This window comes from Pteropus medius, unplaced genomic scaffold, assembly GCF_902729225.1.
Source record: "Pteropus medius unplaced genomic scaffold, Ma_sr-lr_union100, whole genome shotgun sequence".
Classification (NCBI taxonomy): Eukaryota; Metazoa; Chordata; class Mammalia; order Chiroptera; family Pteropodidae; genus Pteropus; species Pteropus medius.
In genome coordinates this window covers 11,921,419-11,944,660 of record NW_024354502.1, presented here as the reverse complement: position 1 = coordinate 11,944,660, position 23,242 = coordinate 11,921,419, and the positions used below count along the sequence as shown (strand labels likewise).

The 23,242-nt window shown below is 33.6% G+C and overlaps 1 protein-coding gene across 1 annotated transcript in view; it reads right to left on the bottom strand.

The window, feature by feature from the left end:
• The window catches only part of CSMD3 (CUB and Sushi multiple domains 3), a 1,005,898-nt gene that overhangs the window by 397,905 nt on the left and 584,751 nt on the right, over positions 1 to 23,242 (bottom strand). The window contains exon 14 of the mRNA XM_039853604.1: positions 4,424 to 4,606. Coding sequence (XP_039709538.1) covers positions 4,424 to 4,606 — 183 coding nt within the window. The remainder of the gene's footprint in view (positions 1 to 4,423; positions 4,607 to 23,242) is intronic.

The window sequence follows — 23,242 nt, the reverse complement described above, 5'->3', positions numbered from 1 at the left end:
CAGTGAGTTTCACCCTACTATGGTCATGGGATGCTCTGCTAGTTTATAACACAGGTAAGGAGATGAATTAACTTTTCTAATAGCCACCACTGGGGGGCTAACACTAGAAAAACAACTGAACGCTCATACCATGCTAAGATGAAGTCCTCCCACCATCCCATTTTCTGTTTTAAACTTTTAAAACATCTGACTTAAAGGTTCACATAGAAGAACATTTAGAAAGCAGAAAGAGGAATAGAAAGAAACAGAAAAGTAAATGATCACACAGAGGAAATCATAGTTAAAATAATGATGTATTCCAGTAGTTTTTATTACATGGTTTAACAACATTGAAGTCATACAATTTTGCACTAAATTTTATTTACAAAGAATTAGGAACTATGAGCCTTGGAATATTTTCCTAAATTTCTGCCCGGAAAAGTTATTAATTTATACTGAAATATAACAGAAATGTGTTAGGACAACACCCCTACCAGCATAAAATAGCGTGACTATTTTATCTTTCTTATTTGATAAGAAAAATGACATCTCATTGCACAAATTTGCACTTCTTTGCCTACTAGTGAAGTTGAAGATTTCTCATGTTTGTTAGCCATTTATATTTTCTCTCTTTTGGGAATAACTACTCACAAACTCTGATCTTTTAAGATTATGAAGTCTTAGTTTACAATATTCACACAATATTACAATCCATACATTTTATTATTTTGTTAATATTTTAGAATAATTTGTTTTTACAAGTATTACAAATAATAATCTCTGCATTTTTCCTTGATTTTAAGTTTAGATTTTTTAACAGTCATAAATTAGACCAATATCTTTATATCTACAGAAATATAAAGACAAAGATTATGATATGCTTATATATATGCAGAATATATAAAATATGTAAAAATGATAAAATTATATGTATATATTAATTATCACTCTTATAATTCTTTTTTGTTATATAATTTCTAACTTAAATTTGCTTTTTCTGTATGAAATGATGTTAAAACCAGGGCCTGGAAACTTGACTGCCATTGGGGTGAATCCAGACTGCAAATGTTTTTGGTTTAATCTTTTCTTATGCCCCAATAAATATACGAAATTACCTTTGAAAATCATCATACATGAGGAGAAAAAAATCTAGAGTTGTAGCTTCTTTTGAAAAATTAATGCACTACAATTTCTATCACTTCCTTAATGGAGACACACATACTTGGTCCTGTTCCCTTGACACACTTTTACCTGCCTATATCCTGGAATCATTGATTCTATAACCCTTGATCTAAATTAAGGTTCAGCAAACTTTTTCTATAAAGGGACAGAGAGTAAATGCTTTGGCTTTACAAGCCACATGGTCTCTGCCACTGTAGCAAGAAATAACAGGCAAGTGAAAGTAAGTGGTAATGTTTTCATAAATTTTTTAACAAAACTGGGCTTCAGGCTAGATTTGGTCCACAGTCCTTACTTACTTTGCCAAACTGTGATCTAAATGATCCCCACCTGGGGCAAGGACTGGTCTAAATCTACCATGCTAATCTCCCTTATCAGAGCGATAGGTGGATGTCTATCTAATACTGTAGTACCCCCATATCCTGTTTTGCTTTCTGGGATTCAATTATCCATAGCCAACCTTGGTCTAAAAATATTAAATGAAAAACATCCAAAAATAAATAATCCATGTTTTAAATTGTAAGGTGTTATGAGAAGCATGATGAAATCTCATACTGTACTGTTCCATCCATCTAGATATGTGAATCATCCCTTTGTCCAACATACCCGCACTGTTACATGCTACCCATCCATCTGGTCACTTAGTAGCTTCTCAGTTATCAGATACACTATTTAGGTATTAGTATCACAGTGCTGGTCTTCAAATAACCCTAATTTTACTTAACAATGGCCTTAAAGTACAAGAGTAGTGATGCTGAATATTCAGATATGGCAAAGAGAAGCCATTAAATGCTTCCTTTAAGTAAAAAAGTGAGCACAATACAATATGATATTTTGAGAAAGCGAGAGATCACATTCACATATCTTTCATTACATATAATTATACATATTAAATTATTGTATTATTGGTTATTGTTAATCTCTTACTGTGACTAATTTATTGATTAAATTTTATCATAATTATGTATGTATAGGAAAAACAGTATAGACAGGGTTTAATCCTGTCCATGGTTTCAGGCATCCACTAAGGGTCTTGGAACGTATGCCCCTAAGATAAGGGGGCTACTGTACTCTAAACCTTTAAATTACAGTAGATGTAGTTTTTATGTAACTTCTTTTAATAGTGTTACATATACATTTTACATAACTTGCTTTAATAGTGTTATATGTTCCTAACTTAGTGTTATAGTTTTGTGAGTACCAAGCTAATTTTATGGTAATAACTTCATATTTTGCTTTAGTATTCACATAGCATTTATTCTTGCTTTTTTAAACCTATGTGTCAATGCATTAAGTCAAGTTCCCAAAGAAATCGTGTTAGAATTTTTATTAAAATTTCAAAGCAATTTCTATGTAATTCACACCTTTAATATAATGTTTTCTCATTCAGGAACATGGCAGCTATTTCATTTTTTTCTCATAAAATTTCCTTTTCTCAACCAGTTGATAATTTTTTTTTCCTATGAATTATGTGAATTAATGTAAGGATGATTTCTATGTTTTTTCTAACTTTATTTTTCTGAAAAAATTTTCTGTCAATTACATTTTCAAATTACCTAATGTCAGTATATAAGGAAACTATTAATTGCCATATATTTATAAATGAGGATGAAGGACTTAATTCTCTTTAAAACAGTAAAGTCATAAAGATTTTCAAAAGTTTTAAATTTGGTTTTAGTCATCATTATTTTAGATATTTTATTACACATATTTTAGCATCTATTGAAATTATTTAAAAATATTTTCATTTTTGATGTGATATATTACATTAATAGATTCTCCACTATTACAGCAACATGTCTCCTTGGAAGACCACGTAGAACTAAAGATCTTGAAGTGAAGTCTTTTGAAGTATTACTAAGCTTTAGATGACACTGACATAATCGAATCAGACTCTTCTAATGTATTTTCTTCTCTCACAACAGGAACTTCACAAGGTGATCTTAGTTAGGAGTGAACACTGGCCCTAAACTGAAAGAGTTCTATTAAGGTGGTTTGTGCACTCTTCCTTTCTTAGGTTTTCTGAAGAACAAACAAAATATACTTTAACTAGGAAAATTTTTTTTCTGATCCTAAAAATATTCACTTTGCTGAAATGTAAGATAAGTTCACATGGCGATATGTATCTAGAACATTATAATGAGAAACAGTACTGTTCACTTGCTATTTTCTGTATTTTTTTAACTATGAAATATATATATATATGTATATATATATATATATTAGAAAATGTTTGGCTTCTATTCATTTTAAAAGTTCTCAGTTTCATCTTCAAAAATGTTAAATAATTTTAAAATGTTAATCAATATTTTCAATAATGGAAAATGTGTATTTTGCAACATATATAGTAATTCAGATAAAATGTAGGCCTTGAAAAATGTTACATTTTTTTAAACCAGTAATATATTGAAGATTTATGCTAATGAATTTTTGCAGGAAATAAAGTATTTCACAAAATAAAAAAAAATCATTACCATTATAAATAAGATATGGATGAAAAGTCTTATACTTGAAAGCCAGAAAATTATTTTTACTTTCATGATTATTGGTTTATATGTTATAATTTGTGAATATTCAAAGCTAAAATTCAAAATTTTCAATACTTTACTCATACCTAGTAAGTCCTATTTGTTGGTAATGAAGATAGTATTTAATTGAACCTGAAAGTGCATCAATATATAATACAAATTATATTTTTGTTGCAATTAAATTGGAATGTTTTAATGTATTTGATGAAATACGTTATTTAAATCCAAGCATACTGTATATCATAAACATTAATGAATTGTAGTCTGTGCAATATAAATAAATGGCATTTAAGTACGCATTAGTGTGAGCATCTACAAGCAAAAATAAGTTAATGCATTATACATAGAATCTAAGCTTTAAATATTTTAAGTGTTTTTTGATTGCAAATAAGTATATACGATCTTGTTTGAATAAATGAGTCTATTAGAATTAGCTCAGATGTATAATTTCTTTAAGAAGTATGCTATCTATAAAGTATAAAATGGCACCAATAAAGTGTTAGGAGAACACATGTAATATATACTTTGCAATTACCAAGTGAACTATGTTAACTTTATTTAAATCTGTAATGAAATTTAGAATTTGGCATAGCATACTTGTTAAAGATAGTATCACAAAGTGCAACTTGTTCAAAAATAATTACACGGTTCTAGCTCTTTGCAATTAATTACAAAAGCAATTATATGCAAGGACAGGGTAACATATGCTATCTAGAAGCAAAGCATTTGGTACTCACAGATACAGATAGGTATGTTTGCAGACCATTGGTTATTCTCTTGACAAACAATGGATTTCTCTCCAATTAATTCAAACCCAAACTGGCATTCAAATCTTAAAACATCACGATTAGAAAATCCATCTCCTTCTCTAATTCCGTATAAAGGTGTACCAGGATCACCACAACTTTCTTTTTCAATTTCTGTAAAAAGAGAAAAATAAAGTCACTTTCCAAGGGTTTTAGGCATATGATATCTACACATCTGTTTAGTAGATGTACACTCACTATAGTTATTTCAGAGAAAAAGATGAAAATGTTCTCCAATCTTATTCTTTTTCTTCTGTTACTCTTGGACCTGATTTGATGAACTGCGCTGTAGAGAATAATTAGTGCATTTCTCTCATTTGGGGGAAACTGAGGTCACAGACTATTGTGATTATTCTTAACAAGACAATTATGACGAGATTCAGATTTTGTCTGTACTGTACACTTACACAGACATATACTTACATATGTGTTCTCCTCAAATCCTAAAGACTTTTCTAATTTTTCTATATGATACAGTAAGTCTTTAGACTGCAACCAAGATGTGAAGTAACAGCCTCTGCCTCTGAGCTCCTACAGCAATACGTAAATACCTTTCACACATGATCTGCCCCTCTTCCTGATATCAGCTGGCTGAATTACTTCCCCAGCTAGAACTCCCAAAAAACTCCTTAGGGCAGGAATCAATTTTGTATTTCAAATTACCCAGATGCATTCCTCAATAAATGTTCTTTGGATGAATTACGTTGAAAAGATTGAAAAAAAAATTCTCTTAAGAACACATTAAAATACTCTTTTACAGATATTCAAAAAAACTCAAAATATCTAGGATCTTCATTGTGAAGCTATGAATGTCAGTAGTAAATTATTGTGGTGATTTGGTTTTGAAGTCACATGAAATCACATTAATGCAGGTGTCTTCAAACAACAACAGCAAAAACATAAAAATTAAAATAAAAAAATAAAAGTGAGATAAAGTTATGGCCTCTTACAACACTCCAACAATCACACATTCCTGGTTCTTCTGTAATCTACCACAATTTGGTGTGTATCTTTCCAGTTCTTTTCCCATGCTTTTATAATTACACACAGACATACACAATATATGATATTATAAACATCTGTATTTATGTAAATATAAAAATCCTCCAGAGAAGTTATGTAGCATTGTTTCATATATATTATACTTTATACTGTATTATATTGTCACTATTATTTTGTAAGTTGCTCTTTTTCAAACAAAAATTTCAGAGCTATATTTCAATACCCTTGTATCCTTAGCAGAAACCATAGATGGTTGCCCCTTTAATTCACTGGGTTTGATTGATATTGTGTTCTTATCTATGACATAGTGACACTGGTCTATATATATATATCACATATACATATATACACACATATACAAACACACACATATACTGTCTGTGTGCTGTTCTTATTGAGGTTTAATATAAAGGGGAGAGGTTAGTAATTTTCCAACATTCACTAGACTTTAGGCAAGTTTTTAAAACAGGAAAAATTGGATTCTTAAGATTAGAACTTCTCAAAAACAGCTGGCTGAATCTCATAATTTCGAGGTAGATATCTTACTACCACTTCAATCTCCTCTAAAGTTATTTTCTTATTGAAGGTTTTTTGTTTTGATTTGTTTTGTTTTATTGTTGGAGGGGGGCAACATTGGCAACTTATACACTTTAGCAAAGTGACATTGTCCAAGGCTTGCAAGGTTAGTAGAGGAGTAGTAATAGATTTGTGTGACAGGATTTTAAAATATCTCTTTATAAATATATCATAAATCTTTCTCACTCCTGTTTATTTGTAATTAGTCTTCCAGTTTTCTTTGCTCATACTTATTAGTCAAATTTATTGGTCTACTCAAAGAACCAACTTTGGTCAATCACTTCTATTGCTTTGATTTTATTTAAACTTTTTTTTTTTAAATCTTTTTGGAGACTATCTTCAACTTTCTTTTGCATTAATTAACTGTTCTTTTTCTCCCTTCTGGAGCTGAAATCTTAGGGTTTGTTTATTTTTTTGTTGTTAGTTTATTTTCAGCCTTGTTTTCTTAAAAAAAAAATTCGCATCTATAAATTTTCTTCAGAGTACTCTTTTTATACATAAAGCTTTTTTTGTTCACTTCTAAATAGTCTGTAATTTCCACTTTGATTTCCTCTTTAACTCATAAATAATTTCAAAGTGTTTTTAAATTTATGGGTTGGGGCTATCATTTTATTGTTGATTTCTAATGTTATTGCTTTAGCATTCAGCATAAATATATCCAGGTCTCACAGTAGATAAATCAGCAAAATATATTCAATTCAATTTGTTATATTTGTCAAATAGAAATGATTTATGCCCTTAGTTCTTTTTTTGTCTACCCTAACAATTTCTAAAGGAACTGTGCTATAAGTTCCAAACAAAGTATGAATTTTACATTTCCTCATAGTTGAATCAAGTTAACTTCACATAGTTTATACCATCATTTTGTCTTCTCATTTTATTCAGAAAATATTTATTTGAGCACCTAAGATGTGCCAGATTATGCTCTAGGTATGTGGGATAGATCAGTGAATAAACAGATGATTCCTGTTCTCTGGTAGGGTGAATTCCATTGTAAGTTTACAAATAATCAATCGATCAATCAATCAATCAGTATATTATAGAAGGTGATACATGCTATGGGGTGTTGAACAGGGAATAGTGGGCCTAATGTGGTAGGTGATGGTGGGATCACATTGTTGCTAGGCTAAAACATTTCATTACTCTTATACCTTTTTTGTAATTGTTTCTGTTATTGAAAGAATGAAAGCATAGGTTCTTCTTCACCTGAAAATGTCTTTATTTTGCCCTCACTATTGAATGATAGTAAGGTATGGAAATTTAACTCAAAATGATTTTCCCTCAGCATTTTTAAGATGTTTTCCCTGGTCTTTTATTCATCTATTATTCCTGTTGAGAAATATAATGTCAAACAGATTTTAATTTTCCTATAAGTAATCTGTTTCCTGCTTCCTCTCCTCTCTTTCCACAGGTGTTTGGATCCCTTTTTACACTTGCTGTTTTAAAATGTAACTATAATCTACTAAGTATTGGTTTTAAAAACTTTTTTTTAACTCAGTGCTTGGTGGATTTCTTCTGTCAAATAACTTGTAACTTTTTTTTCAGTTCTAGTAAATTGTTACCATTATTTCTTTTAAAATATTGTTTCTTACATGCGCTCATCTCTCTGAAACTCCTTTACATTGAATGTTGTAACTTTGATATTTAGTCTCCATGTGGTCAATCTTTTGAATTTTTACTTTTAAAATTATCTATTTGCATTCTAGAATTATATACATGTAAATATATATGTGGATGTTTATTATAAATTCTACTTTACTAATTTCCTGTGTACTTTCATCTAATCTCAATTCAGTCTATATACTGAAAAACTGTTGTCATTTTTTTAATATTTAGTAATTGTTATTAATTTTTGTTGTTTTATAACTTCCTATTATTTTTTCATAGATACAATTCCCCCTTTATTTTTGTGCAGATATCTAGTAAAATTATTTTAAATTATTTTTTGATTGCTCTTTTAACTCTGCTTCCTTGAATAGAGGCAGAAGTGTACTTAAGAGAGTAGCAAAATAGTTTCTTCTAAAGCGCATATTTTAAAATATATTCAGTGAATCATGATGATGGTTAAACTTACGAAGAAAGGTACAGGAGGAAGCAGTTTAGGGGAGAACAAAAATCCTGATTTTAAACAAGCCGTCAAATTTGTTTACTTCTCTATAATAATGCAGGACCTAGACTTTCTGTTTCCACCTTCAATCTCTGCCTTCAGGCTTATTTCTTCTACTATCAGAATCATGTTGTAATTCTGCATGTAAACTCTTCCCTCCGTTGCTTTGTGTTGCAGTCCACTTTTATGGCATTCATCCTCAGTTGGGGAAGCCTCCTGCTTGATAACTGCATTGGAGTCCCATTCCATGTCTGGACAGTCGGCTCTGTAGCCAAAATATTTTCCTCCACAGCAGTTACTGCAGTTTCCTAAGACTGCCAGTGGCCTTCTCCCTGGAAACCTCTGGCTCCGATGCACAATGGCTTCCTATGCAAAAGCTGTAGCAACGGCTGCCTATGGAAGCATTGGTTTATAAAATTTTCAGCTGACCTCTATACCCCATATATATCTTCATATGTTTATTTATTGTATTTATCTTAGGGATTCCATGGTACCTCATAAAAACTGAGATTTTTCTCTTCCAATTCTTAAGGATTAGTATATCTATTTTAATAAGTTTTCTATCATCTTTGTGTTAGAATTGAGAGTGTTTACTATTTTGAAACCATATTTCTTTCTTTGTTCCTTTAATACAACAATTTTAAAAATCAAAGATATATTATCGAACAAAGGTATAACTTTGAAACTATAGTACTCTCTTAGACTGAAAAACAATAAGCAGGAAGTAAAATAAACATATATTTATTACATATTACTGCCTTTGATTTTTTTTTTTACCTAGGAAGCAAGACTAATATCAGAACAATTAATATGCAACAAATGAGTGCTACATGAGAGATATGCACAAAGAACTATTAATAATATTGACTATCACTTATTCAGCACTGAAACTGTATTGGCACTGTGAAAACATTTAAAAACATTCATTATATAATGTAATCATCATAACAACCCTATGAGGAAACTATTGTCATCTACATTTACGGATAAGAAAATTTAAGACCAGAGAATTTAAGTAATGTTACAGACTGAATATTTGTGTCCTCCCCCCAAATTTATATGGTGAAACCTAATCCCCAATGTGAAGGTATTTGGAGGTGGAATCTTTGGGAGGTGATAGGTCATGAATGGGATTAGTGCCCTTGTAAAAGAGGATTTAAAAAGTCCTCCTGTCTCTTCTGCCATGCGAGGACACAAAGAAAAGACAGCAATTTATGAACCAGAAAATGGGTGCTCACCAGACACTGAATCTGCTGGCTCCTTAATCTTGGACTTTCCAGTCTCCAGACTGTGATGGTTGTGGTTTATAAGCCATGTAGTCTATGGTATTTTTGTTATAATAGCCCAAACAGACTAAAATGCTACCTTGTCCAATTTCCTAAAACTTGCAAATAACAGAGTTTAGATCTGTATGACTCCAAAGTTTTTATCACCAAGCTATTATGGAGGAATTTTCATTTATGAATTACCATTTTATGAAACATTTATTTAGTTTCTAATATGTATCAAAAGTAATACTAGGAACTAGGGACACAAAGACAAATAAGATGTAGCCCCCATCCTTAAACAAGGACACAAAGAAGGCACAGCAAAGTCCTCTTAGAGTTGGAGGTTGGCAAACAGATAAAGGTTTCACAGAATTCATGACCCTTGAACAATCTTGGAGTTATCTTACTGAGTGAAGGGAGGAAGAGTAAAGAAGAAAAAATACCCTAGGTGAGAAAGAGAAGAGCAGTATGAGAAAAAATATAGTCTTTTTCCCTTCGCTTTCCTTCCTTGGGCAGTGACTTGTTGGTGTTAGTTAGAAGGCTGCCTGAGCCTGTTGGGGATGCTTTATTAGAATGCCATAGACTGGGTTATTTATAAACAATGGAAATTTGTTTCTCACAGTTCTGGAGGCTGGGAAATCCAAAATCAAGATGCCAGCAAACCCAGTGTCTAAAGAGGGTGCATTTCTTGGTTCACAGACAGCTGTCAACTTGCTGTGTCTTCATGTGGTATAAAGGGAAAGAGAGCTCTCTGGGGCACTAATTTCATTCGTCAGGGCTCCAGTCTCATGACCTTAATCACCTCACAAATACCCCACTTTAAATACTATCTTATTGGGAGCAGGTTTCAAGATACAATTTTCGGGGGGACACAAATATTCAGCTTATAGTAGAGGCGGTGATGGTGACACCAGAGGTTGAAGAGGTAGTGAGGTCAAGTAGGTGATGGTGTGATTGGGGACCAGACCAAGGAGGCAGTCATTAAGGTTGGGAGATTAATTATATATGAGGGAATTGTGTGAATTATAAATATATTGAGGATACATTAAAGGAATATGAAAAAAGGGAAAGCTACGAAGAATCCTGAGAGATTAAACTAAAACTGGAAGAACTGATGTGAACTCATGTTTAAAATATAAGTAGAGATCAATGGTATAGATTGTGTGTGTGTGTGTGTGTGTGTGTGTGTATATATATATCTCATATGTCAAAAATATGTACATATAGGTATGCAGTATATTCTCTAGTTCCATCCATTAAGAACCTTAAAAGCAATAAATTTCTATACTAACAAGTACACTGAGTATCCTGATTAAAAGAAAGCAGGAAGGCTGCTTCAAGAGTTGAACAAAGAAAAGTGCAAGCTGAGTCTGGTATACCTTGTGTCAAAGAACAACAAGAAGTGCCTAAAGAATAATGGAACATGTCAAAAGACAGAAAGACTAGCTCAAAGGGACTCTACTGCCATGCTCGGGCAGTTTAAAAAACAATAATAATGACAGATTACAATGAACTGAATACAATTTAAATGAATACATTCATACTAATATAAACAAATGTGAGAGAAAATTCTGCCTCCATGTAGAATGACAGTTAAAACACAATGTAGAATTAATGAAAACAGAAAATCCATGTTTGGTAGCCATCACAGTGATTTTGGATTTTGGGTGAGTGTTTGATAATAAACAAGATACTGGCACAGTTTTGGATTGCTTCTCTATAAAACACTTATCAATCACAAAGGTGAAAATGGGGATGTCACCATGGAAAAACCCAGGAGACACTAGTTTTACTAGGTGATCAAGGATCACAAAACGAGTGTAGAATATACTGACATATTTTGTCTCCTTATGTGATGCACTATGATGATGAGCATCTTTTCTGTCAAGAATGAATAGCCTAAATCTGGATATGAGGAAAGGCTGGACGGATCCTGATTGAGGGGCATGTTATAGCATGAAAGGTCCTTTTAAAGCTGGCATGGTCAGAACAGTCAGGGAAACACTGAGAAACTCATCTAAATTGAAGGAAATGAAAGAGACATGACAAGTAAATGCAATGAAATTATGTGGGTTGAATCCTGAGAAGGAAGGAAAAAAGACATTTTGGATAGTTAGAGAAATCTGAATGAGATCCGTGAATTACTTGGTAGTGTTGTATTAACGCTGATTTTCTAAATTGGATGGTTGTTTTGTAGTTATGTGAGAGAGATTCTTTATTTCAGTGACATTTGAACAGTATTTGGGAATGATGAAGCATCATGTTTGCATCTTGTTCTAAAATGTTTCTGTGGTGGTTTTAAAGGTGTATGAAAATTCTTTAATGCTCCTATCTGAAGATGGAGTTAAATTCTCTTTGGTTACTGCTCAGCATTAATGGCTAGCTTCTAATAAATGGAATGTGGTAGAAGTGACACTCGTGACCACTTCTTTTGGCTTCTCTCCTAATACCCCCAGTTGTCTCAAACCCCTGTAGGTTTGGGGCATACAGCAACCACTGGTACAGGCACCTTTATCTTGCCCACTGCAGAAAAGCCTATAGCAGCCCAGTAGCCAGATGTTACCATGCAGGACTATCAGAAGGCTGACCTTCTTCACTGTTTTGCTAAGGGGCTTCGATGCTACCTGGAATTGAGAATTTAATGCCTGAGGGATGAACTTTGACAACCAAGAAGCAGGAGAAGAGAAGGAGACCAGTAGATAAACTGCTCATCCCCCTCCCCCAAAACATATGGTTATAAAGCACAGCTGGTCCACATGCCCATTTGACCAAACATACAGCTGCTTTTCCTGTGAGGCTGCGGCCACTCAGTAACACTTAGTAACATCTCTTTTTTTTTCTTTACTTTGCTGTCTTGAAATTGCATTTTCCCCTTTTCTCCATAAAATATTAGTCTATAAGCTTTGCCTCAGCCTCTGTTTTCTAGGAAATCAAAGTGAAGACAAATAACTCATCACTGGCAAAAAAAAAAAAAAAAAAATTAGTACACAAGGTAAGCATCTAGTTTAAGACTGTAAACATATGTGATTTCCAGGAAGATAAGAATATTAGCTATAATTATTGAATGACTATTATTTGATAGAAGTTTTGTTAAATACTATAACTATTTTAACTCATGCATTTCTTAGTGGAACACTAAGTGGAATATTAGCTATAATTATTGAATGACTATTATTTGATAGAAGTTTTGTTAAATACTATAACTATTTTAACTCATGCATTTCTTAGTGGAACACTAAGTGGAATATTAGCTATAATTATTGAATGACTATTATTTGATAGAAGTTTTGTTAAATACTATAACTATTTTAACTCATGCATTTCTTAGTGGAACACTGAGAGCAAGGCACTGTTATTCTAGCTTAGTAGATGAAAAAATGAGGTTGGGAGAGGCTGACCAAGGTCATATATACAGAAATAGCTCAAATGAGAGTCTACTCAACATCTATCATATAACCATACTTTGTTCCACTGTTTCTTGCTGCTTTATAGAAAGGATAGAGAGAATCTATGATCCAGGTATCGGAATAATTAAGAAAAGAGATGAATAAACTTGATTCCAGTATTGGAAGAGAAAAGATGGTGACATTAATTTTAAGAGAGTCTTTTGTCTCGAATGCTTCAACACACTAATTCCACCTCTGTATGGTACCAGGGCAACTTTAAACCTATCCAGATCTCTTCAAATTCCTTTCTTTGGAAGGTCTTTAAGATATAAACCTTTCCTGTCTCTGCAGTCCTGTCTCTCACCATTTTCCTACAAGCTACTTAAGTGTAAGGCATGTTGAGACACTTGCTGTTCCCTTCTACATCTGCATGCCTTTAGGTGTGACCACATGACACCTTCTCTGCCTGGAAAGAAGGCATTCTTCCAGTTCATAAAGCTGGAAAAATTCCTATGCATCTCTCAAGATTAAACTAGACTTCTTCCATAAAAATTACCTTGAGCTTGCAAGCACAGTTACTTGCTCCTTTCTGTGGGCTTCTATATACTGTAGGGCATACTTACATTGGTTCATATATTTTACTATAATTATTAATTACACATTTCAGTTACGTCTTTTGAATAACTTAAATTTTATAGTATTATCTTTGTAGGATTTGAATGATGGATATTTTCTATTTACCCCTCAAGAACCATTCTCCATCCTTTTCTGCAGTGCTTTTTGCTCCTTCCCTCCAAGAGTGGAAGTAAAGGTTGACCCAAATGAACCCATAACAGGCTCCTTTGCTACCCAACTGCCTGTGTGTGCAGCAAATAATCAGGAAATGGGTGGCACTGGCAGGAGATGGAATGAAGAGGTCAGGAGGAAAGGGAAATAGGGGTATTTTTCTCTAATATTTTCTCTGCTTGATAACCATGGGATGAGTATGTCTCCTCACTGAAAGGCAAAATTATGTTAGGCTGCCCTCTCCACACAGCTGTCCTCTGAGAGCTGTGGTTATCATTCCTGAAGGTGATAATGGCTCCTCATTATCACTAGTCAAGAATACTATATAACCCCTTGTCAATTTCCTTAAGCTCTGCCCACACATCCTCAGTTATTTGTTACCTGCATTATCCCTGATTGGTACAATAAAATTTACCATTGAAATTTCAATACTATCCAAAAATAATTTATTCAGCGTCCTACTGATACTTGATTTTATTATCATATAACATTGTCTCTTAGAATAAAAACTGGAGTTGGGGTTTCTTTAACAAGCGTTGCTTCCACTGGGTATCGGCTACATACTATACATCATTCACGACTAAATTTGGAAGGAACCAAGTGAGTATCCATTCCCAGAATCAGAGGTTGGCACCCATGGAGCAACACCTGGTTCTGCTCTTTTTCTTCCTTGCTGTGGAGGCAAAGAAATCAGAAGCTGAGAAAGATGTGCTAAAATAAGTGAGGATGGGAGGTTAGAGAAAATATAAACAGAGCACTCCAGAAAACTCCTGCAGTGAGTTGAGAACAAAATTGGAAATATAGGTTTAAACGGCAGTGGCTGAAATTTGTACAATAGGATTCTTCCAACACCTTTTCTTTTTTTTATTGAACAGGTAACTTTGATCCTTGATGCCCAAAGTAATAAACTCTAATTTTAAATTCAATCAGAATTTTCACCAAAGACTAATGCTGGCCTTAAAGTGACATAGAAATTCTCACTGATCAATCTTTGACTTGACAACAGTTGACACTGTAATTCAAATACTTCACAGAGAACCTGTGTAGGTTAAAAGAAAGTGATCTATAACACTTACAGTTTTGCTGATTCTTAATGTTAAGAAGGCTCTTGGGAATCTCATTACCTTAGCAAGGGGCTTACAAAGCTTGTGAAATATAGAATGATGCAGTTAGAAGAGACCCTGTGAGTTAAACTTCACCTCACCTTCAGCCATCTCAGACAAATGAGACTATAGTCAACCTTTAAAGATATTTTGAAAAGGAAAATCTATAACTTCCCAGGCAAAGTAATGAAGGATGTATGCGTTGTAATAAATGTGTAAAGTGTTTTACAATCATGATGAAAACACTGACATTTAAAAAGTTTCAGGTTAGGTACAATCATTTAATTAAAAAAATATGCAAAATTTAGGATGCTGTTAAATCCTAAGACAAGACTCCCAAAGCGGACTATATCACACAGAACTGGTGTAGAAGAGTGTCTGTAGCCAGTACTTAAATTACACACTCCTTTGAGAGGTGGCAAATAGAGGCACTCAAAAAACAAAACAAAACAAAAACACCCCCACCACCAACAAAGCCTTCGATTCTTAATCATATTTCACCTTAAAAAATTATCAAACATCTTAATATGTTTAACAGAATTAGGAACTATCTATTTGTGATAAAAACAATGTACTTTTCTTTGGTTCTAAATATAATGTTATTTGACATGTCATCAATTTGAAGTTGTTTTTTACAGTGGAATTTATGTATTTATGGCAAACCATTTATATTCTGCCATTTCAGTGCCCAGGTCTCAAGTTTAGAGGACAACTGAGGGACCTGCGTTAATGTCTGTATGCACAAACAAGGAGTTTCCTATCCTTCATAGATGCTGTGGTCTCAGTGTGTTCCCTCAAAATTCAAAGATGATAATATTAGGAGCTGGAGACTTTAGGAGATCATTAGGCAGAGCCCTCAAAAATGGGATTAATGCTCTTTTATTATTGAGACTCCAGAGAGATCCACTGCCCACTTCTACCATGTGAGGACACAAGAAGGTGACAGCTATGAACCAGAAAGATAACTCCCTCGAGAAGGTCACCATGCCAGTACCTTGATCTTGGACATCTAGGCTCCAGAACAGTGAGAAATAAATTTCTGCTGTTTATTAATTACCCAGTCTGCGGTATTTTGTTAGAGCAGCCCAAATGGACTAAGATAGTAGGTATGGAACCTATTAATTTGTATTATGTAGCAATTTCCTCCAACCCAGTAATTATGAGACTTCTGGCTATAGATTTCCTGAAGTTTTATGCAAGACTCTACTCAACAATTATCACCTCACCCTCTTTCTCTCTCAAGAGAACATCTTGGAATACAAGAGAGTAAGATTAAGGTTATTTTAAGGGAAATAAGTATCCTCTAATTTAATTTAAAAAAATAAATAATGTACAAAATTAGGTATTTCAATTATTATTAATAACATATTTCTTGAAATTTCACTATTCAAAATACACCACAATGTAACCATTCCAAAATTAAGAACTAATGCTAACCCAATAATTTCCTAGTATATAAAATTTATTCCATTGTTCAAAATAATTTAATGAGACCAGGCAGGAATCAGTTAAAAAACAAAAACAAAAACAAAAACAAAAACAAAAACAAAAATGCTTCCTGGTGATGATAAAGTACTGTACTTCAGGGAATGTAAAGGCTATTTTTACCAACTTAAAAGTACATATAATTAATTCATTTCAGTTCACTATTTCCTAAGGATCCACTGTGTACCAAGAACTGTGTATGACCACGAAAGGGTATATGTCATAAATGTGGCCCTTAAAAAACAATCTATAAGAGCTGCCAAATAGGTGCATATATCTACACACACACACACACACACACACACACACACACATACACATATATATATATATATATATATATGTATCTTAATATATATACACAGATATGTATGTATATGTAATATATACACATATATATGTATATATGTATATATTAGGTAGTTAGGTAGACATGAGGAACTGGGGAATAAAAGCCTCACACAAAAGCCTTAGGACCTCCCTAAAACACCTATTCTATGGTTATAAATTACACCTCCATTTTGAGTCACAAAGGAGTGAAAAGCCATGAAATAGCCTCTGGTTTGGTCCAGCCACAAGAATCTGCCAGTTTGTACTACCCTAACCCTTCCGTAACCTTAGCCTCATTATACCATATACAGGAGGCAAAGGATTATATAATAGCCAAATGTCAATCAAAAAGGCCTCATATGCCAATCATCTAGCACCACCTTTGTAACCTCCCATCACAGCCCTAATGTATTACAGACCACCCCACATCCACAAGGGTACAGGCTTCTTTGGCATAGCCCATCTTTCTTGAAATATATTTTTAATAAACCTTACTTTTTCTAAATCTCGCTGATCTGTAATTCTTAACTGCATGGGCAGAAAGAACCAGGACTCCTCAGTGCCACTGGGGCACTGACGAATTTTAGAACGCCCCACTGTAACATGAAGATATCTATATCTATATCTATATCTATATCTATATCTATATCTATCTATCTGTCTATAGATAGACAGATAGATAGATATATCTATAGATCTATCTATATCTATCTATAGACAGATAGATAGATATAGATGATAGATAGATGATAGATAGATATAGATAGATGATAGATAGATGATAGATAGATATAGATAGATAGATGATAGATAGATATAGATATATATATAATCTTTGACACATAATTGTAACTGCACACAAATTTCATTTCTTTAATATAGATTTTTCCCCTCTGATTCAAGCTGATTTTGCCCAGATAATGACATTATGCCTCACTTGCTTCTCCCCTGCTACCCCTTCCAGCCCAGCCTTATCCTTCTACCTCTGTATGTCTGCTCCTTTAATCGTTAAGCTTTAGGACAGAAGATTAACCGAGCCTGAGCCTCAGGTCTATAATCTTGAAGACATTAGGTTTCAACTGGACTTTAGACTTAGGACAACATCTTGGCTTTAGATGTGTTTCAGCCCCAGGCCCATCAAGGCAGAACAACCCTACAGGCCAAGGGGCCAGGCCATGGGAACCAGATGTGGATGGTGCCAGGCTGATTCCAGAAACAGACACAATCATCAATTACCTCATTCCTCCAACTGTCCAATCAGTGGCACCCATGATCTCAACTCCCCTAGTTTCCATGACTTCTGATTTTTCCCTATACAACTTGTACTCCTGAGATACCCGGGGAGCCAGGCCTTTGAGCAATAGCTCATCTGTGTCTCTGGGACTTGCAAGTCTCTAAAATAAATTCTTACTTTCTTTGCTGCAAAACCTGCATGTATCTGATTGATTTAGATGCACACAGGCATAGGGACCACTTTTCCTCCGGTAATATTTTTAAAAGAAAGAGAATGGACTATGCTCTGGGCAACACCTATGCCACAAAATCTAAATATTTTAAAACTTAAATTTCAAATCTAAGATAATTTGAGAAGTTAAATGCATTTCTTATATAATCCAATTAAAAGTATATCTTAAAGATGAAATGTCAAGTTACAAGTGACCCCTCCTCCCTTGACTGAGGTAGTGTCCTTAAAACTTGGCCTATTGTTTGTATATGTAAGGTCCTTGAATGATCTCTTTACTATTTGCCTTCGGTTTGAGACTAGGGTATATTTTCTGTGTCAAAAGGACAATGTGGAAAGTTGATTGAGATTAGATACCTAGGAATATATGCTCAAAGGCATTTTCATTGTAAAAATATCAAATCAGTTGATGCCATCAACTATTAAGCTAGCTAACTATAGATAGCTTCATTATCTATTTTTTCAGGTACAGTGACCTTACTCATTCATATAGTCATTCAATCACCTATTAGTATTTTCATTCAAGAAAAATGTCTTGAAATTTTTCTATATTCTAAATGTTGGGAATGAAGACATTAGTAAGACTTAATCTATTACTGCTTACCAGGAAAAGACAAGTATGCAGATACATAAAAGTATAATACATAATGTAATTTTAGACTAGGATATATGGGAGATGAGAAGAAAATGAGCAATTCTGCCTAGGAGTGGAAAGGCAAAAAAGATCTATAAACTGAAACAAACTAAAGTGGACAAATTTTAGGGATGTATGTGGTTGTATGGGGGGAGTGCAGTATAAGGTGTGTGGTAGTTCGAGACATATCAGGCAGAGGGAACAGTTTGACCAAAGGGATAATAGTGGAAAACAACACATTTGGAGAAATTCAAGTAACTCAGTACTACTGGAGTTTAGATGCAAAGAGGATGAGGTAAGGGATGAAGTGGGGAGATGAAGGATACCCTTTGTGCCATTTGAAGGTGCCATACTTTTGACTTCATTCTTAGACAAGCCCTTGAAAAACGTTCTATTGATGCATACCCTACAAATACTCCACACATAAGAATCACACTAATTTTGTGTGAAATGAACTAAACACGCTAAAGTCAATCAAGAGACATGTTCCTACTCCCTTACGCACTTATAGTCTAATAATAGAGCAGTAAAATGAAAGCATCAGGAAGCATTCCTTTTATATGAAGGAACAACATAGCATTGTTCGCCTGCAACCTCACTTAATCCGTCTATTCTTTAAACATTTTCCTTGAAGTATCTTGAATGAAAGAACAAAGTGAAATATAGATTTTTGTCTAAATCTCTGTAGCTACCTGTTTAAAAGAGTTTGCAAGCAGGGATAAATCAATATTTTTTGAACTATAATAGCAATCAAAGTAAATGGAGTTTTCTTTCAAAAGAACTGTAACTGCTAGCAACCTAACAGCAACCATCAAAAACTTCTAAACATTATTGCTCTTACTGTATCTACCAGATGGTGAAAGGACTTCTAATTATTTGAAGGCATATCTATAAACCAACTAAGAAAAATCAATCACTCCTATTCTTATAAAAGACTACATTGAGAAAAGTCAGAGTACAACAAATGAGCCTTTGTCTTAAAAACGGTAACATTACTACAGTACTAGCCCTTTATGGAGTTAAGTCCTGGCATTATCCACATGACCTTTTCCAATCTAAGAAACAGGTATTGAGCTCCCATATGTGCTGAGCTAGGCATTGGGGAGGGAGGAGTTATACTAGATGAATTGGACTAGGTGCTTGCTCAAGGAGATAAACACATTAGTCAGGCATTTTGGAGCACTGATGATAGATATAGAAGCAACAAATAAATATAACATTAGGTCTTTGGATCTGGTTTCTTCGTATAATTTAGGTCTTTGGGGGTACTATGATGATTATTTCTTCATTACATTTGTCTTTCTTTCAGGTTCCAAGAGCTCTGTGTCCAGTAAAAAATCTGTTCTCAGGAGAGGACTCTATATCAATCATCCATCTTAGTTTGAATTTGAATCAACACGTAACTTTTTGCAAGTTATCTGCATTTCAACTCTTCTCAAACAGTAATATGAATGACTATATAAATTTTAAAATATATAACAAATTGTATTTGGGATATATTGTTTGGAGACTGTGAAGATTAGGAAAAAAATCAAGTGTTTGGCTTTATTCAATCAACAGCACAGTATTTGCAAGACATACTTTGGGTTGTAAAAGGTTTGAAAAATTGAATATGATATAGAAGGTGTTTTACAGATTAAGAAGTACAGAATCGCCAATTATAAAAATAGTCATGGGGATGTAAAGTAGAGCATAGGGAATACAGCCAATAATATTATAATAATCATGTCTGGTGTAAAGTGGATATTAGACTTATCGGGGTGACCACTTCATAAGGTATATAAATGTCTAATTACTATGTTGTACATCTGAAGCTAATATAATATTGTATGTCAGCTGTAATTTAAGAACTTTTTAAAAATTAGAAAAGGACTTAAAAATTTTTTTAATAAAAACAAATATATTACAGGGGGGTATTTCAGCCCTCATAAGGAGATTTTCCTTGAAATGCCCGAAAGTAGGCCAGCAGGCCTGAAGTGGATACCAAGCCAGCACTGAGAATATAGTACATCTCAAAAGATTTACACAAAATTAAGGCTGTGAGAAAGCAGAAGAAACAAAAAATGAGAGGAAAAAGTAGGAACAGTTGAACTAATTTAATGGATTGCAGACTGCTTGATCAGTAAACGTTTCTAAATTATCTTCATATGCCTGGCGGGCGCCCAGTAAATGGGAAGCACCCAATATATTATTTTATCTTCTTTATTTTCATGAATCATAAGGGAAATCAGAGGTAGGAAAATTGGAAGTTAAAGGTGGACCTCATTATGATCTCTACTATACTAGTATAGATACTAATTAGCTGTAACTGGGCTAATTCCAAGCACAGCAATCTAGATATATAAATCATTGCTATATTTGATTTACAGAGAACCATTCTAAACAACAGTATGGTTTATATATCATCACCACCATTTTTTTAAAAAAATAGTTATTTACTACTAATTACTATGATATAAACGTATTCTAGAAAAACTCGAATTAGGACATCATGTCTATTATGTGACTGGTGGTCTGTGGACCTCTGTGGACTAGATATATAAGGGGACAGAGATAAAGGAGAAAAAAAAAATGTGTGTTGAGCCTAAAGGGAGAGAGAAGAGAGACAATACATTTAATGAGAAACTTTGGTTGTTGAACCTTTGCTGGCCTGTGGGAAAAATTTTTTTCTGAGATAGAGAATGAAGTTGGGGTTAGAAGGAAAATTTGTCATTCTGAGTACAAGTCAGTAGTGCTATAGGCCTCAGATGAAAAACTGAGAAAAAAAATATGAAAAAAGGTTGTGCCACTCACATCCACCATCACAGATGTTCTCAGGGTTTAAACTGTGAGCTCAAGGTGACCAAAAATAAAAGGTAGCTCTGTTAGAAAAGCAGCAATCTCAGTGAAATATTATTTTGATAAAAAACAAACGACAATACAAACGCTTTTCCGAGTTGGTAGGAGAAAACTTATAGTTCAATTTAGTAATTGTAGTCTGATCCAATAGTTTAAGTAATCTTTTTAGGAAACTCAGTTACTTTCTATTAACCAGATCACCTTAGTAGTTTAAGTGGCTAATTCACATAAATCTTTTCTACCTTCTCCTGATCTTCTTCAAAATGGCTGTATAAAGGGGTGGGCTTAAGTGACATTAAAGAAACTAGCAGGACAGAGGAGCTTAGTAACTGTCTTTTTGATTATTTTTGTTGTTGCCACTGATGTAGAGTAGCTGGTTCTTAATTGGACTGACAAATCTTCAGCTAAAAATTATTCCAGTCTGGACTTCTGGAATTATTTGATCATTCAAGAGATCTGGCCATTTGCTCTCAAGGTATCTGTGCTTTGAAGCTTTTTAATTTGGGCCTTGGTGGGTCCATTAGAATTATAAGGAACTTTGCATGTATTCACTAGGGCAGGTAGGACTTTCTGCACTCCCATATATGTTCAGACTGTGGAATCAAAAAAAAAGGCCTGGAGTTTTGCCCATAACATACTGAATGGGAAACTGGGTTCACTAAGATCTGCAGACTTCCCCACCCAACTCAACACTTAGAAAGCTAGCTATTAGTCTGTCCTTGAGGAATAGCCTCTAGTATCTTACTTTTTCCGACAGTTCCTCAGGCTGACAGTGGTGCTGACTCCAGGCTTTTTCTTTCCCCACATCATATTCTCCTCCTCTTCTACTGAGCCTGAAGACCTAACTTGCACACATTTAGGATGTCTCCTCTCTACACGACAGAGGAGACCTGTGATGATAGGATTCACAGGAAATAAAACATTTATAAAATTCATTTTTCTCTCTGACAAAGCCTGCCTTTTAAGACTATTTTCTCAACTCCATGTATAATCACACTTTGGCAGCCAAAAGTTGAATTATTTCCTTCTTTTTCCATTGCTACCTTAATAATCCCTGTCCCAATGCCCTGGAGGCCTATAAATTTGGTGATCTAGAGTAATAGTTATATACATAGCAATGCAAGAGAGAAAAAGTATTTTATAACAATATTTAATTTCATTTTACATATTTGTAATTTAGACTCTTTACTACTTCACCTTGAAAAATCCTGTTCATTCTTCAAGACTTATCTAAGGGGTCATTTTTTCAGGCAGCCTATATTGTACCCCCGTTTTTAGCAAATCATTTCTGTTTCCTGTAAATGCTAAGAGCACATATTGAAATGTCCTGTCTCCACTTTTTTGAAAGCTTGGAGCTATATGAATCTTGTCTATTACATCTTTTCAGGTAAATCACCTAACAAAGTGTCTGGGATCACCTAACAAAGTGTCTGGGATCACCTAACAGAGTGTCTGGGACACGGCAGGCAATTTAAAAAGTTTTTAAAGGCAAATATAAATCTACTTATAAGATTAACATTAGTGTTGCTTAAAAAAGATTTACAACTGAATATCTCTTAAGAGAGCAGAAAGTATTTGTCTAAAGTCTCTCTAAATTTGATGAAGACATTATTCAGATATCAAAATAAAAGAAACAAATCAGATTTGTAACCATACTAATTGTATGTGAATTAGTAGAATCAAATTTCATGTGAAGGAAAATAAGTTCTTTAGATACAACATAAACAAAGAATCTACAAATATATGTGTGTGTGTATATATGTATATACATAG